The 12,471-nt window shown below is 59.6% G+C and overlaps 3 protein-coding genes across 3 annotated transcripts; 1 reads left to right on the top strand and 2 right to left on the bottom strand.

The window, feature by feature from the left end:
- Positions 1-725: 725 nt before the first annotated feature.
- Positions 726-4,588, bottom strand: CMQ_981 (GPI maturation protein; the record flags this gene model as incomplete). Its single annotated transcript, XM_014318060.1, has 2 exons — positions 726-3,662; positions 3,719-4,588. The coding sequence occupies 2 exons, from the start codon at positions 4,586-4,588 to the stop codon at positions 726-728; spliced, it is 3,807 nt and encodes a 1,268-aa protein (XP_014173535.1).
- Positions 4,589-6,757: 2,169 nt separating this feature from the next.
- On the top strand, positions 6,758-9,906 carry CMQ_1636 (DNA mismatch repair protein; the record flags this gene model as incomplete). The annotated part of the gene is made up of 4 exons (XM_014318715.1): positions 6,758-6,768; positions 6,846-6,934; positions 6,995-8,400; positions 8,659-9,906. The coding sequence occupies 4 exons, from the start codon at positions 6,758-6,760 to the stop codon at positions 9,904-9,906; spliced, it is 2,754 nt and encodes a 917-aa protein (XP_014174190.1).
- Positions 9,907-9,970: 64 nt separating this feature from the next.
- CMQ_1133 (uncharacterized protein) lies at positions 9,971-12,237 on the bottom strand (the record flags this gene model as incomplete). The annotated part of the gene is made up of 3 exons (XM_014318212.1): positions 9,971-9,979; positions 10,146-12,015; positions 12,089-12,237. 3 exons carry the CDS (start codon positions 12,235-12,237, stop codon positions 9,971-9,973), a joined length of 2,028 nt encoding a protein of 675 aa, XP_014173687.1.
- Positions 12,238-12,471: the final 234 nt, after the last annotated feature.

Here is a 12,471-nt window from a genome sequence, read left to right as displayed (position 1 = left end):
CCGTTCCCTGCTCCCGCTGGTTCCACAGATTAAAGCTTTGAATCCCCCATCCCACAACAACATTATACCCCGGGAGAGACAGGCCCGGCCGCGGCTGGTCTGCCCCCCAAGGCGAAGAATAGATATTAACGTTTAAAAGAGCTGTCGTCGCCGATCCGCTTGTCCATCCATCCTCGTCCTTCGTCCGGGAAGGCGAGAGAGAGGGGAACACAGATAACCCTAGGCGTGCTGCTCCTGCGCTGGCATAGCGAACGGGGACAACAGAAACAGCCAATAGCAGATATACACAAGGGGCGCCGTGCTCGCCATCTGAATTCTCTCTCTCTCTCTCGTTCTCTCACTCTCCCGTGTTTGGGAAGACAGATGCGCCACGAAAAAAGAAAAAAAAAGGGACAAAACAGGGCTGACAGCTTGTGGTGAAGTACGAGGACAACAACCACACGCAGTCCAAAAGGCAGACCGCATAAGCCTCCAGCATCCTGCTTTCTGGCTCTATGCACAGAGCGAAGCAAACAATAAAAAACTCCATTGCGCCGGCTGCCAAGAAAGAAAACATCCAACCCCGATGAGGAAGATGTATAGATTACCCCTGCCCCCGTAACAAAAATCCGGATTCAAAGCCAAAAAGAGAAAGAGAAAGAGAAAAGGAACAGCGAATGCCGCATGCCGTATGCAGTAGACAAGGAAAACTGGGTCAGAAAGAATGCACACATTACAACATTGTGTCATGGTGCCTTGCCCTGCTTTCCGTCGCGGCCAACATCGCCAAAGATGCCGCTGATCAGGGTGACGGACCAGGCGCCCGGCTCGCCCGTCGAGTGTACGATGCACAGCCAGAACACGACCAGGTTGACGAGGTAGTGGATCATGTACGCATACGACACCCCGTAGACGGCAGAGCAGATGGCCATGCCGAAGAGAAGAATGCTGGTCACGTGCCGCAGCCGAGTCGTCAGGCGAGGCACCATCTTGCCTGTCGTCAGCGTCTCCACCAGCACGATGAACGGCATGATGGAAAGCACGTTGTGGTGCGACGAGAAGGGCGTCAGCCAGTGCACCGCCAGGTTCCGGATCCAGACGACCAGGGTGGGGAGGTTGATCGGAAGGATCCAGAGCATCAGAACGAGGATCGAGTGGACGTAGTTGTAAAAGTTGTAGTTGATGGTGGACCGAAGGTCCGAAGCAGCCCGCAGAGCCCGCACCGTCGTCGCGATCTGAACCAGACAGGCGACCAGGTACGCAAACTGATACGGAATAAAGGTCGTCACGAGCAGGAGAAGCACCATCGTCGTCACCACGCGTCTGCGCGGCGATGCCTGCGCAAACGCCGGCGCAAAGTACAGCTGGGTCTGCAGCTGCTGGAGCTGCTGGAGTGGGAGCTGTGGTTGCTGTGGCTGCTGTCCGTCGGCCTGGCCGGTCTGCTGCGTGCTGCGCTGATCGTGTCGCAGCCAGGCCGGCCGTGACAGCGCCAGGCTCAGGACGATGCTGAGGATGTGCGTCAGGGCCAGCGCGGCATAGTTGAGGGCCGTGCAGACGCCGACACAGATGACGCCGATCAACGGCGTGAGAAACCAGAAGAACGGGTCCTGCGTGCCCACGAGCAGCTCGTTCTGGTGAAAGTCCAGGGCTGCGGTCGTAGCGTTGTGCCAGGGCATCAAGCCCGTCGAGCCCGGGCCACCCTGCGAGCTGCCGACCGAGAGCGACAGCAACGTCAGCGATGCCAGGACCAGCGGGAGTGACTGCCGCAGAGAGCCGTTCAGGCCCTCGGAGAACGAGACGAACACGCCCGTCTCGTCGTAGACCCTGAACTGCTTCTGGAGCACCAGGGCAACGACGAGAACGGGAAAGGCCGCGAACACGGTCCGATAGCGCATGTAGAGCTTGCCCATGCTGCCCATGATGTCGACTGTCAGCTTCAGCTGCACGCTCGAGTTGCACGTCGGGTCTGCCCAGAGCTGGAAGCCTAGGCCTGTCTCGTCAGCCGCGCTCTGCTTCAGCGCTGGCGGCATGTAGGGCGCAGTGCCATGCAGGCTCACGCTGGCCCGACGGGCGTTGACGTAAAACTTGGACTCGAACGGCTCCGACATGAACTGGCGCACGAGTGGCGTGAAGAGCTCGGCCGAGGCCTCGGCGCAGAACTGCTTTTCGATCTCCAGGTTGTAGGCCAAGAGGCTCGACTGCACCGCCGGAATCCGGATCTCCGTCACCATTGCGTGGTTCGCCGGCAGCCGGACCTTGAGGCCGAAGCTCAGCAGATGGCGCAAGCTGACGTCGTGCGAGTGGCGGGCCTTGTCGTTGTCGCTGAACTCGGCCACCACAAAGCCGGGCGTAGGCACGGTTGCCCTGTCGATGACGGCCACGAACTGGTGGCCCGCAATCTGCTCGGCGTTGTACTGCAGGTAGGAGAAGGGCGCCGAGTCGCGCTCGTCCAGCGAGAACGGGTGGCGGGACGTGCTGCGCGATGCAGGCAGCTCAATGACATCCTGGGTGGCGTTCTTGCAGGCCAGCCGCGTCGACCCGGCATTTTCTGCCGACGACAGGTCGATCTTGATAGAAAACGCGCCCGTCTGGCTCGACTGCAGGGGGAACGCGCTGCAGAACAGGACCTCGACCTTCCCGGCATCGCCAGGGCCATCCAGGCGCTGGTCGGTCATCAGGGTAAAGCGCTTGCCTACGAGCGAGCCAAGCGGCGGGATGGGCAGCAGATGGGCGTGTGCCCGTGGCGAGCTGCCCAGCCGGCGCAGCACGAGCCGCTCGCCCTGGGCCACGATGGTGCTGTAGCTGTTGTCGAGCGTCAGGAGGGTCGAGTGCTCCTTGGACGGCATGTCCTTCTCGGCGACAGCCTCCAGGCCGGTGAGAAAGTGCTTCTTGAAAACGCGCATGCGCTCTGCACGAGGCTTCGTCTGCGTCGCTCGGTGCACGTCGATGACGTCAAACAAGGTGCGGGCAATGACTTTGCGGAACTGGTCGCACCACAAGATAGCCTGGTGGTCCATGCTCGTCCACACGTTGGGGATGGTGGTGGTGAAGACGGTGAAGCCGTGGGTCTCGGGCATGAGGGACTCGACGCTCGCATAGTCAGATGGCACAACGGTATCGAGACCACCACCAGCAATGGAGACGAGTGTCACGTGCCACAGAGGATTGTTGTTGGCCCACTTCTGCGAATAGGCCCGTCGCCAGTAGCCGTTGATGTCGTCGTAGATCTTGACGATCTCGCTGTCAAACGTCACTGGAGGCCGGGCGTGGGGGGCCGAGAGCGTGACGATCGTGTTGATCGAGCTGGACTGGTAGTTGGGCATAATCAGCATCGTGCGGGCCACGATGCCGCCCATCGAGTGGCCCAGAACGATGACCGAGGCCGGGTCGGGCAGGTTGGAGTCGCGGTACGCAATGGTCGGGTCGAGATAGAGCGAGAGAATGTAGCGGATGGCCTCGTTCAGATACTCGGCCTGGTCGAGCAGCGTCTGGCCGTGGAACGCGGTTATGTCGTCGTTGAAGTCGACCGTGAAGAAGTCGAGCGTACGGGCGCCACTGCGCAACGCCGCCTGGTCGTGCTGCACGACGTTGTGAAAGTACTGGGCAGCCTCGCCAGCAATGGGGCGGACCTGCTTGTAGCTGCCGGCATTTCCCGGTATAAACAGGACGGGAATGCCCCGGAGCTGGAGAGCTGTTAGCAGACGTATAAGCACGGACGAGGCGTGAGAGGCGTGCCAACCTTGGTCTTGTCATCGAAGCCGTCCTCGCGATAGAGGTAGAGCGAGTATTTGCTGGCGAACCGGGTGTGTTCGGTATCAAAGTCGGCGATGCGAGTGTAGGAAGGGTACATGTAAGCCATGCGACAGCCCTTGGGGTCGAGCTGGCGGGTGACGAGAGAGTTGAAGATCAGTCCCAACAGGACGGCGCCCAGCAGCGAGACGGAGAGGGGGAGGAGGCTGATAGACCAGGGATTGCGAGACCGCTGCTTGCTGTGAGCCACAGGTCGAGACCGTGGAGACCTGTCCATGATGCTGGGGGCGGTGATGCAGCCGGCGTACTTGGTCACGACACTGCCGGTGCCAGCGCCGGTACTGCAGTCGCTCGCAGCCGTGCTGCAGGCCGGAAGCGCGTCTGGCTGGGCGTGTAGATAACTGCTGTCGCCGTTCATCCGCTCGGTAGCGTAGCTCGAGCTAGCCAAGGCCTGTGGAGGTGACGATGCCGGCGAGGAAGCGGTGGAGGATGAGGATGAGGACGAAGATGAGGATGAAGATGAGGCGGTGACCGGCAGAGCTATGGGCGTGGCGTAGACAAGGCCATTCCTCGGCGGCTGCTTGCCGCTAGGCTTCTCGCCCGCCAGATTGGTGGATCGCCTGCTTCTCGCGGACGAAGAGGACGGCAGGTCGGCCAGAGAGGGTGACTTTTGCTGGCGACGTGGGTGCGAGCGCGATTCGCCGGTGCTCTGCTGGGTCTCGAGGCCGTTTGTCACGGAAGACCGCGCCGCCTGGGACGGAGAGCTGTGCGGCAGAATCGGCGAGGTCGGGATGGCGGCATTGGATGTCCTGACAGGAGAGTTATCACCGTCGGAGAAGCCAGAAGGAGGCTTCTGCATCCCAGAAATCGACCTGCAGCGCACGGTCGGTCGGCTCGCCGCCACTGATTGTCGTCGACGACGTCGTGGGTGTGCGTGGAGGGCGAATTGGAGCTGCGACGAGCGACGGGAGCGAGAGCGAGGATGGGGTAAAGGAAAGCAGGAAAAAAAGCAAAGGGGAAAAATGGGAACAAAAAGAGGCACTCGCAGGAGGAAATACGGAGTGGGATTTGCACGGCTGGCTGGTTGTTGGCGGCCCTGTCAAATTGGGAGGGAAGGTGCGAGCAGCGCCCGCCGTGCTAGTTGGAGGGCTCGTAAATGTATTATTGATTGGTCGAGGAAGGAGATTAGCAGCAGCGAGATGCCGCCGATGGGTCCCCCTGTAGTGCTCGGTGGGGCGCTGTTCCAGGGTATCTTACAGCGCTGGTTCCAGGGCGATCGAAAGCACCCAAACGGACCGAACGGTGGAGAAGATAAAAAAAAGAGCTATCTTAGTGTTACGGAGTAGGCGGCAGGTCTTTCTCCTCTTTCTCGCGGGTGGCAAACTCTTGTCAGTGCTTGCTCGAATACCATGTAGCAATGGGCGCACGCTAAAGCGATCGATGGCCGCTTGAGACGAAAGACAGAAGGAATGTGGCGATAACAACTCCCCATCCAGAAGGGTTAGAGAGGAAACGGCGCTCTGACACTACTGCACGCTGTACCATACTATGTATTCTTTGGTTAGTTTCGTTACCAGCCACAACTGCCGCCCAATCGGCAAGTCGGCTTACGAGCTGCCATGTATCTTGTATGCCTCGGTTTTTTCGGGGCTGCCCGTCCTGTTCTTACATGGTACGCTTCCTGAGTTTGTTTTTGTACACTTGTCGGTTCTTTTGTTGTCCCCAACTGCAGGAACAGGAGGCAAATCCTTCGTCCGTTGGCGGCTTGCATAGTAGACGAAACGTGGCGAGAGGGTCGAAACATAGAAATGAAACAAAAACCAGACGTGCACGAGTGGGAACAATACCGGTTTCTACGACGTACAATGGTACTCCGTACGAGTACATAGTACACGTAGGTAGTAGCAGAGCTTATCCCTGTATGCTGATCAGCCGTTGCAATGGATCATAGGCCGCAGCAGTGAAAAGAAGACTTTGCATCGGGCTGCCGAAGGCGGCTATTTCTTGCCAAGCCCAAAGATAAGACCAGACCAAGCGGGCCGGACACCAAGCGGCCGCCAATTGGGACCTGCCTATCGCTCCTCTTGTTTGTTTCGTTGGGAGCAAGGCTTTTCAAGCCTTGCCAAGGCATGCAGCTTTGTGTCAGGCCGCAGGATCGGGTGGCCTGGAAGCTGGAAGGACAGCCTCGGCCGCTTGCTCACACTCGACTCTTATGTAAAAGGGAGAGCAAGACAGGAAGATCCTGCCTGTTCATCAGCGCCGCATTCCGCAACCGGGAAGCGCTATTTTCCTGCCGCATTAACTCGTTTGGGGCGCTTCTTCCGGAGTGGTTCGATGACGACACCGGCTTTCTCTACTATGTAGAGCAAAGCTCCACAACTGCTGTCGGTCGTCGGGCACCGAGAAGCTTAGCCATGACGTGATAGGGTCTCTTGGCAAGAATGGTGAGCACAAAGAAGCTTTCGAGCTGAGCGACTGTGATCCTCAAGTCTTACGTGTGCTCGAACTGCGAACTAGAGTTTTTTCCCGACCGTTTTGAAGTGGCCATGCTGTATGCTCGTATGGTAAAATTGGCTTGCGCCCCCTTGCTGCAACCATGGTTGCGCCCGACATGGCCTGTCTTTACCGTCGACCTGTCCAAAATTGTTCGTCTCGCCTCGCTCATGATGAACGTCAACTTCTCCTGGAATTTCAGCTGTGTCGCAGAAGCTCAGGTTAAGCTTGTCTCAAGACGTGGTACCCCATCTGGTTTAGTAAGATACATGGAGTACTTTTGTGTGCTGACTAAGCATATTCACGAACAAGAGTATGCAGGTACTTCTGCCTGCGGGGCCAAAGCGGAGAACGCGACGCGTTCTCAGGATATTCCCCAGCCGGAGCCGGTGTCAGACGCCCCTTCCGCACTAGGCCTTGGTTCCGTTCTGCTATCAACGTCTAGAAGTCCACGGCAGCCTGATCAACGGGCGTAGCATTCCACATGGCTAAGCGATGACCATGGCGACGGAATCAGTGACAATCAAAGCTATTGATGCAACAGCCGTGAGTTGCCCTTGATAAGGCATCTGATGTCTCCAAGGCGTCTGGTTCTGACAGTCCTGCACTTGACAGGTTCATAGAATCCAGTCGGGACAGGTGATTGTCAATCTTTGCTCTGTGGCCAAGGAACTGGTCGAGAACAGCATTGATGCCGGAGCGACGAGCATAGGTAAGTGTCGTCTCTCTAGAGCGAAACATGTCCCTTTGGCGCTGACCGTGTGGACGTCAGAGGTTCGGTTTAAGAACCAAGGCCTCGACTCGGTCGAGGTGCAGGACAATGGCTATGGGATCTCGACGCAGAACTACGAGGGCCTCGCGCTGAAGCACTACACGTCCAAGCTGTCCAAGTATGACGACCTGGACACGTTGCAGACGTTTGGCTTCCGCGGCGAGGCGTTGTCGTCGCTCTGCGCGCTGTCCCACTTTAGCGTGGTGACCTGTCTGGCGGCCGACGTGCCCAAGGGCACGCGGCTGGACTTTGAGACGTCGGGCCGGCTCAAGGGCACCAGCGTGGTGGCGGCGCAGAAGGGGACGACGGTGACGGTGGAGAAGCTGTTTTTCAACCTGCCGGTGCGACGGCGCGAGCTCGAGCGCAACGTCAAGCGAGAATGGGGTAAGGTGGTCAGCCTGCTGAACCAGTACGCCTGCATCCAGACAGGCGTCAAGTTCACCGTGTCACAGCAGCCCAGCAAGGGCAAGCGGGTGGTGCTCTTCTCGACCAAGGGCAACGCGACGACGCGCGACAATCTGATCAACATCTTTGGCGCCAAGACGATGACGTCGCTGATCCAGCTCGGCCTGACCATGGAGCTGGAGCTCACGCGCGATGCGCGGGCCAAATGGACGTCTCCGGTCGCAGACGGTGGTGGTGGCGGCGGCAGCATCCAGGAGATCCGGGTCGAGGGCTACGTGTCCCGGCCTGCTCACGGACAGGGCCGACAGACACCAGACAGGCAGATGTTCTTTGTCAACGGACGGCCCTGCAAACTGCCGCAGTTTGCGCAGCTCTTCGGCGAGGTGTACCGGACATACAACACGTCGCAGGCGCCCTTTATCTTTGCCGACATCCAGCTGGACACCCATCTCTACGACGTCAACGTCAGCCCGGACAAGCAGACGATTCTGCTGCACGACCAGGGGAAGATGTTGGACAATCTGCGCGAGTCGTTGATCGAGCTGTTTGAGAAGCAGGAAATCACCATGCCCACGTCGCAGTTGTCGTCGCAGAAGATCACGGCCTTTCGGAAGCCGGCCGCCAGTCAAGCGAGCAGCCCGTCGAGTGCGCTGGCCGAGAAATCTGATCGCGCTGCTGTTGGCGAGCAAGAGACGCAGCCCAAGGCGAAGTTGTCCAGGACAACCCAGTCACCTTCATCGCCGCCCAGATCGGGCCATGCTTCCGATGACGAGGAGATTGTGTATCAGCTCGGTCCACGGAAGCGAGGCCCTCCTAGCTTTGCCAGAGTTACTATTGGCAACACGACTGTGTCAACTAGTGTGCTTTCGAGCTCGAAGCGGCTAAAAGTAGGCAGCAGCGACGGTGCGCGAAGACCAATGTCGACGGAGACGCAGTGCAAAACGAGGACAAGGAAAGCACTGCCTTCGTTTGGCGGCACTCTGACACAGATGTTCTCATCTGTAGGGGCGCGCAAGGGTGGTTCTAACGGAGCGGAAGATGAAGAAGATGAGGGGGGTATAAACGAAGGCGACGAAGATGATGAAGACGAGGGTGATGAAGATGATAAAGAGCAAGAGGAGGAGGCGAGGACGGAGAAGGTGGAAAAGGAGGGGGAGGAGGAAGAGGGGGAAGGAGAAGAGGAGGACATGGAGGAACAAGGAGAGGAAGAAGAAGAAGAAGAAGAAGAAGAAGAAGAAGAAGAAGAAGAGAAAGCGAAGTTGGAAGAAGATATGGGTGCTGCTCTAGAGGACGAAGCTGGGCAGATGGAAGGCGTGGAGCCAGATGAAATGTCTCAGTCTGGGTCTGACAGGCAAGAAAAATCGAGTGAGGCTGTACCAATTGGGGACGACGAGGACGAGCAGGAGGGTCCCGAAGACGGCCAAGACCAGGAAGTCGACACACGTCGAGCAGAAGGTCCAGAGACGGAAGAGGACAGACGCAGCCAGCTGTTCCTGAAGAGCGGCGGGTCGAAGAAGCGGTACGAGACGCTGCGGCTGGTGCAGACGGTGCGAGCCAGCGAGGCAGCGATAGAGAAGATGGCGACATCGAGACAGCGATGGCGGCTTCCGGGCGGCAGCCGAGAAGAGGTTGAGGGTGCGGGTGCAGCTGGCGACAACGACGGCGACGACGACAGGCTAGACGAAGGCAACGCCACGGCAGCCGAGGAGAAGCTGGCGCTGACGATTGCCAAGAGCGACTTTGGGCAGATGCGAGTAGTCGGGCAGTTCAACCTGGGCTTTATCCTGGCGGTGAGGAGAGGAGGAAGAGAAGAGGAAGAAGGGAGGTCGAGGCGGCTGGACGACGACGAGCTCTTCATCATCGACCAGCACGCGTCTGACGAAAAGTACAACTTTGAGCGGCTGCGGGCGACGACGACGCTGCAGTCACAGCGCCTGGTGCAGCCCAAGCGTCTGTCCCTGACGGCCGTCGAGGAGGAGGTCGTGTTCGAGAGCCGCGCCGTCCTGGCTGCCAACGGCTTTGTCGTCGATGTGGTCGTCGACGGCAGCGAACCGGTCGGCGCCCGCTGTCGCCTGCTGACGCTGCCGCTCAGCCGCGAGACCACCTTTGACCTCGGCGATCTGGAGGAGCTGATCGCCCTGCTGGCAGAACATCCAGGCGCTGCTTATGCCGACAACCTCGACTGCCTCGACCTCTCGCTCTCGCTCTCGTCCACGCCCATCCCTCGTCCCGCCAAGGTCCGCCGCATGCTCGCCATGCGCGCCTGTCGCAGCAGCATCATGGTCGGCCGTGCTCTCTCCCATCGCCAGATGGCGGCTGTCCTCGCTCACATGGGCCACATGGACAAGCCCTGGAACTGCCCCCACGGCCGTCCGACCATGCGCCATCTCGGCAGCCTCGGCCGGGTCTGGGACGGCGGTCGGGGCTGGCACGAAGACGACGTCGTTCAGGCACGGCCTCGACCCGATTGGCCTGCCTTTTTGAAGAAGAGAAAGGGAATGCGCTGAGGGGATAAGATGTTGATGTTGATGCTGACTAAGCTTGGCTTACTACCTGGAATCGCAAATCAACCTACATTCTCTGGACTACCATACATAATACATAAACACATAAACATAGAATCCCAAACTCCGTCCCAGCCAGCGGCCGTGGTATTACATGATTCTCCGTGATCCTTTCTCTTTTTGCTTCTTCTTTCTCCTCTCCCTCTCTTCTCCTTCTCTCTCTATGCCTGGCTGTATCGAACCGCCCTTCCCTCCTCGGCCAACTTGCCGCTGACATGACGCCGCCCAAACACGGCCGTCGCCCCTTCGGCCTCATTGTACACGCCGCTGCCCAGGTCGTAGTCGTTGCCGCTAGAAACCTGCCGCCCCGCCGGCACGTTCGACACGTCCTTTCCCACCATGATGGGCGGCGTCAACGCCTTGAGGTTGCCGTACGGCTTGCTGTAGAAGCCGTTTTCGGGCTGGATGCTGCTGTCACGGTTTCGCGGCGCCCATGTCCAGCGCTTCTTCCCTGTCGCCAGCTGCTGCGGCATCGCGTTGCCCGTCAAGGCCCGCCCAATGCTCGCCTCGTCCGGCTCGTCTTCTGCGTTGCTGTACTTGCCCTGTGTGCCATCGCCCAGATCGGCCGCATCCACAACGCTGACCCGCTGGTCGTTGAGGCTCAGCTCGCCCAGAACTGCGTTGTTGTTGTTCGCTGCCTCTGCTGCGCTCCCGCTGGTGCTGCTGCTGACTGCCGACGTCATCGACGACACCGTCGGCGTGACGGAGCCCTTGGCCCGCTTCATTGGGTTCGCCCGCAGCGGGCTCGGGTGCAAGTCATCGTCGTTGCCGTTACTGACGCCAGTGTTGTTCCGGTTAAGCGCGGTGGTCTCGAAGCGGAAGCTCTCGTAGCGGTTTTCGGTGTCGCCGTAGTCGTCATCGTCAAAGATGGGCCGCTGGTAGACCGTGTCCGAGTCCGACACCTCGCCGTCCGACTCGGGAAAGTCAAAGTTCTGGTTGACCGGGTTGTAGTCGCGCCGCTTGCCGGACGCGTTGAGCACCAGCGTGTTGAGGGCCTGGTTGCGCTGCTGTGTGCGGTCCGAGAGCGTGTCTGCCCCGGACCAGTTCTCCTTGAATCTGGTCTGGCGCGGTGTCGATCCGTTGGGACTGGTGGTAGTGTTTCCGTCCGGAGCCGTGCCAGGGGGGGTCACGACGCTGCGACGGCTGTTGTAGTGCGGCGCGTACGACTCGTGCAGCGAGATCTCAGCGTAGGATCCTCGGCCAATGGTACTGGACGGCAGGCCGCTGGCGATGGATGCCCGCTTCAGCGTGGTCGCGCTGCTGCGCACGGAGCTGTTGCTCGGCATCACCTGGTGGTAGCGGCTGGGCAGATCAAGGCGGGAGTCACGTGACTTATGCGTGCGCACACTGGTTGCGTCCGAGCTGCCGCGCGTGTGGGCAAACGGCACAGCCGGCGGCCGCACAAAGCCCTTTTCCTTGGCCAGGTCGACCGACTGCAGCGAGCCAATGGTGACGACGGACGACTTGTTGCGCGCATGTAACGCCGTCTTGGTGCGCGACGTCAGATTGTCCTCGAGCGGGTTCATGTCTGGCGGCATCATGGTGATCTGGCGGAACTTGACGCCCAGCCAGCAGGCCACACAGAGCGTGACGAGATGCAGGGCTCCGGCGCCGACCAGCGTGTAGTAAAAGGCCGTCTTGAGGCTCGACAGTGCCGCCTTGTTGGCCAGCAGCGTCGACCAGCCGTCGCTGTCGCTGCGCGCCGCCATCAGCCCGTAGACGTACATGGGCAGCACGCAGAGGTCGGAGAAGGCCGAGAAGACCTGGTATGCGGCCGACGAGGCTGGCGGGCGTGCACCCGCTGGCTTGGCCATGTGATAGATGCCGTAGACACAGTGCACCATGACGACGATGGCCGTGATGCGCATCACCCAGGCCGTCTGGTCCGGGAGGTGGCTGATCAGGATCATGAGCACCAGCACACCCGTGGCGCCGAGGAGTTGCAGCACGCGTAAGACTAACTGCACCACCCGCACGGCCTTGATCGCCGTCTTCGTTCGCCGGCTCAACATCTGGACCTGTCGCCGCTGTCCGACGAGGACCTCGTGTGCACTGCACCACAGCTCTGTCAGCTTCTGTCTCCACATCGGTCATGAACACACTCGCACACTCGCTCTCGACATACTCTGGATGGCGGTTGAACTGCACCAATGGTCCGTCTTGTTTGGGCTTGACCGGCTTTGGCGTCCAGCTTGCTCGCGTGACGGCCTTGGGATCAAACGGCTTCTCGGGAAAGCGAGTGTGCTGCGAGAAGGGGCGGCCAATGTAGGCCATGGTCACGGTGGATGTAGCGGACGACAGGCTGGTGTTGACTGCTTTGTCGGCTTCGTTACCGTTTCTCTCTGCTTCCCTTTGTTCCTGTCTGTTCTTTCTTTTTCTGCTTCTCACTCTCTGGCCAGATGCCCTGGTCTGCTGATACAATGCTTTCTTTTGGTTGTCAGAGTCGGCTTCCGAGTCCGACCACGCTGGAATGCCAACGAGAGTCAGATGTGTTTAGGTTTGACGAGA

Source organism: Grosmannia clavigera (assembly GCF_000143105.1).
Source record: "Grosmannia clavigera kw1407 unplaced genomic scaffold GCSC_140, whole genome shotgun sequence".
In the NCBI taxonomy this organism is placed as follows: Eukaryota; Fungi; Ascomycota; class Sordariomycetes; order Ophiostomatales; family Ophiostomataceae; genus Leptographium; species Leptographium clavigerum.
The sequence above is the reverse complement of the archived record's forward strand: the minus strand, read 5'-3'. Positions and strand labels throughout refer to the sequence as shown.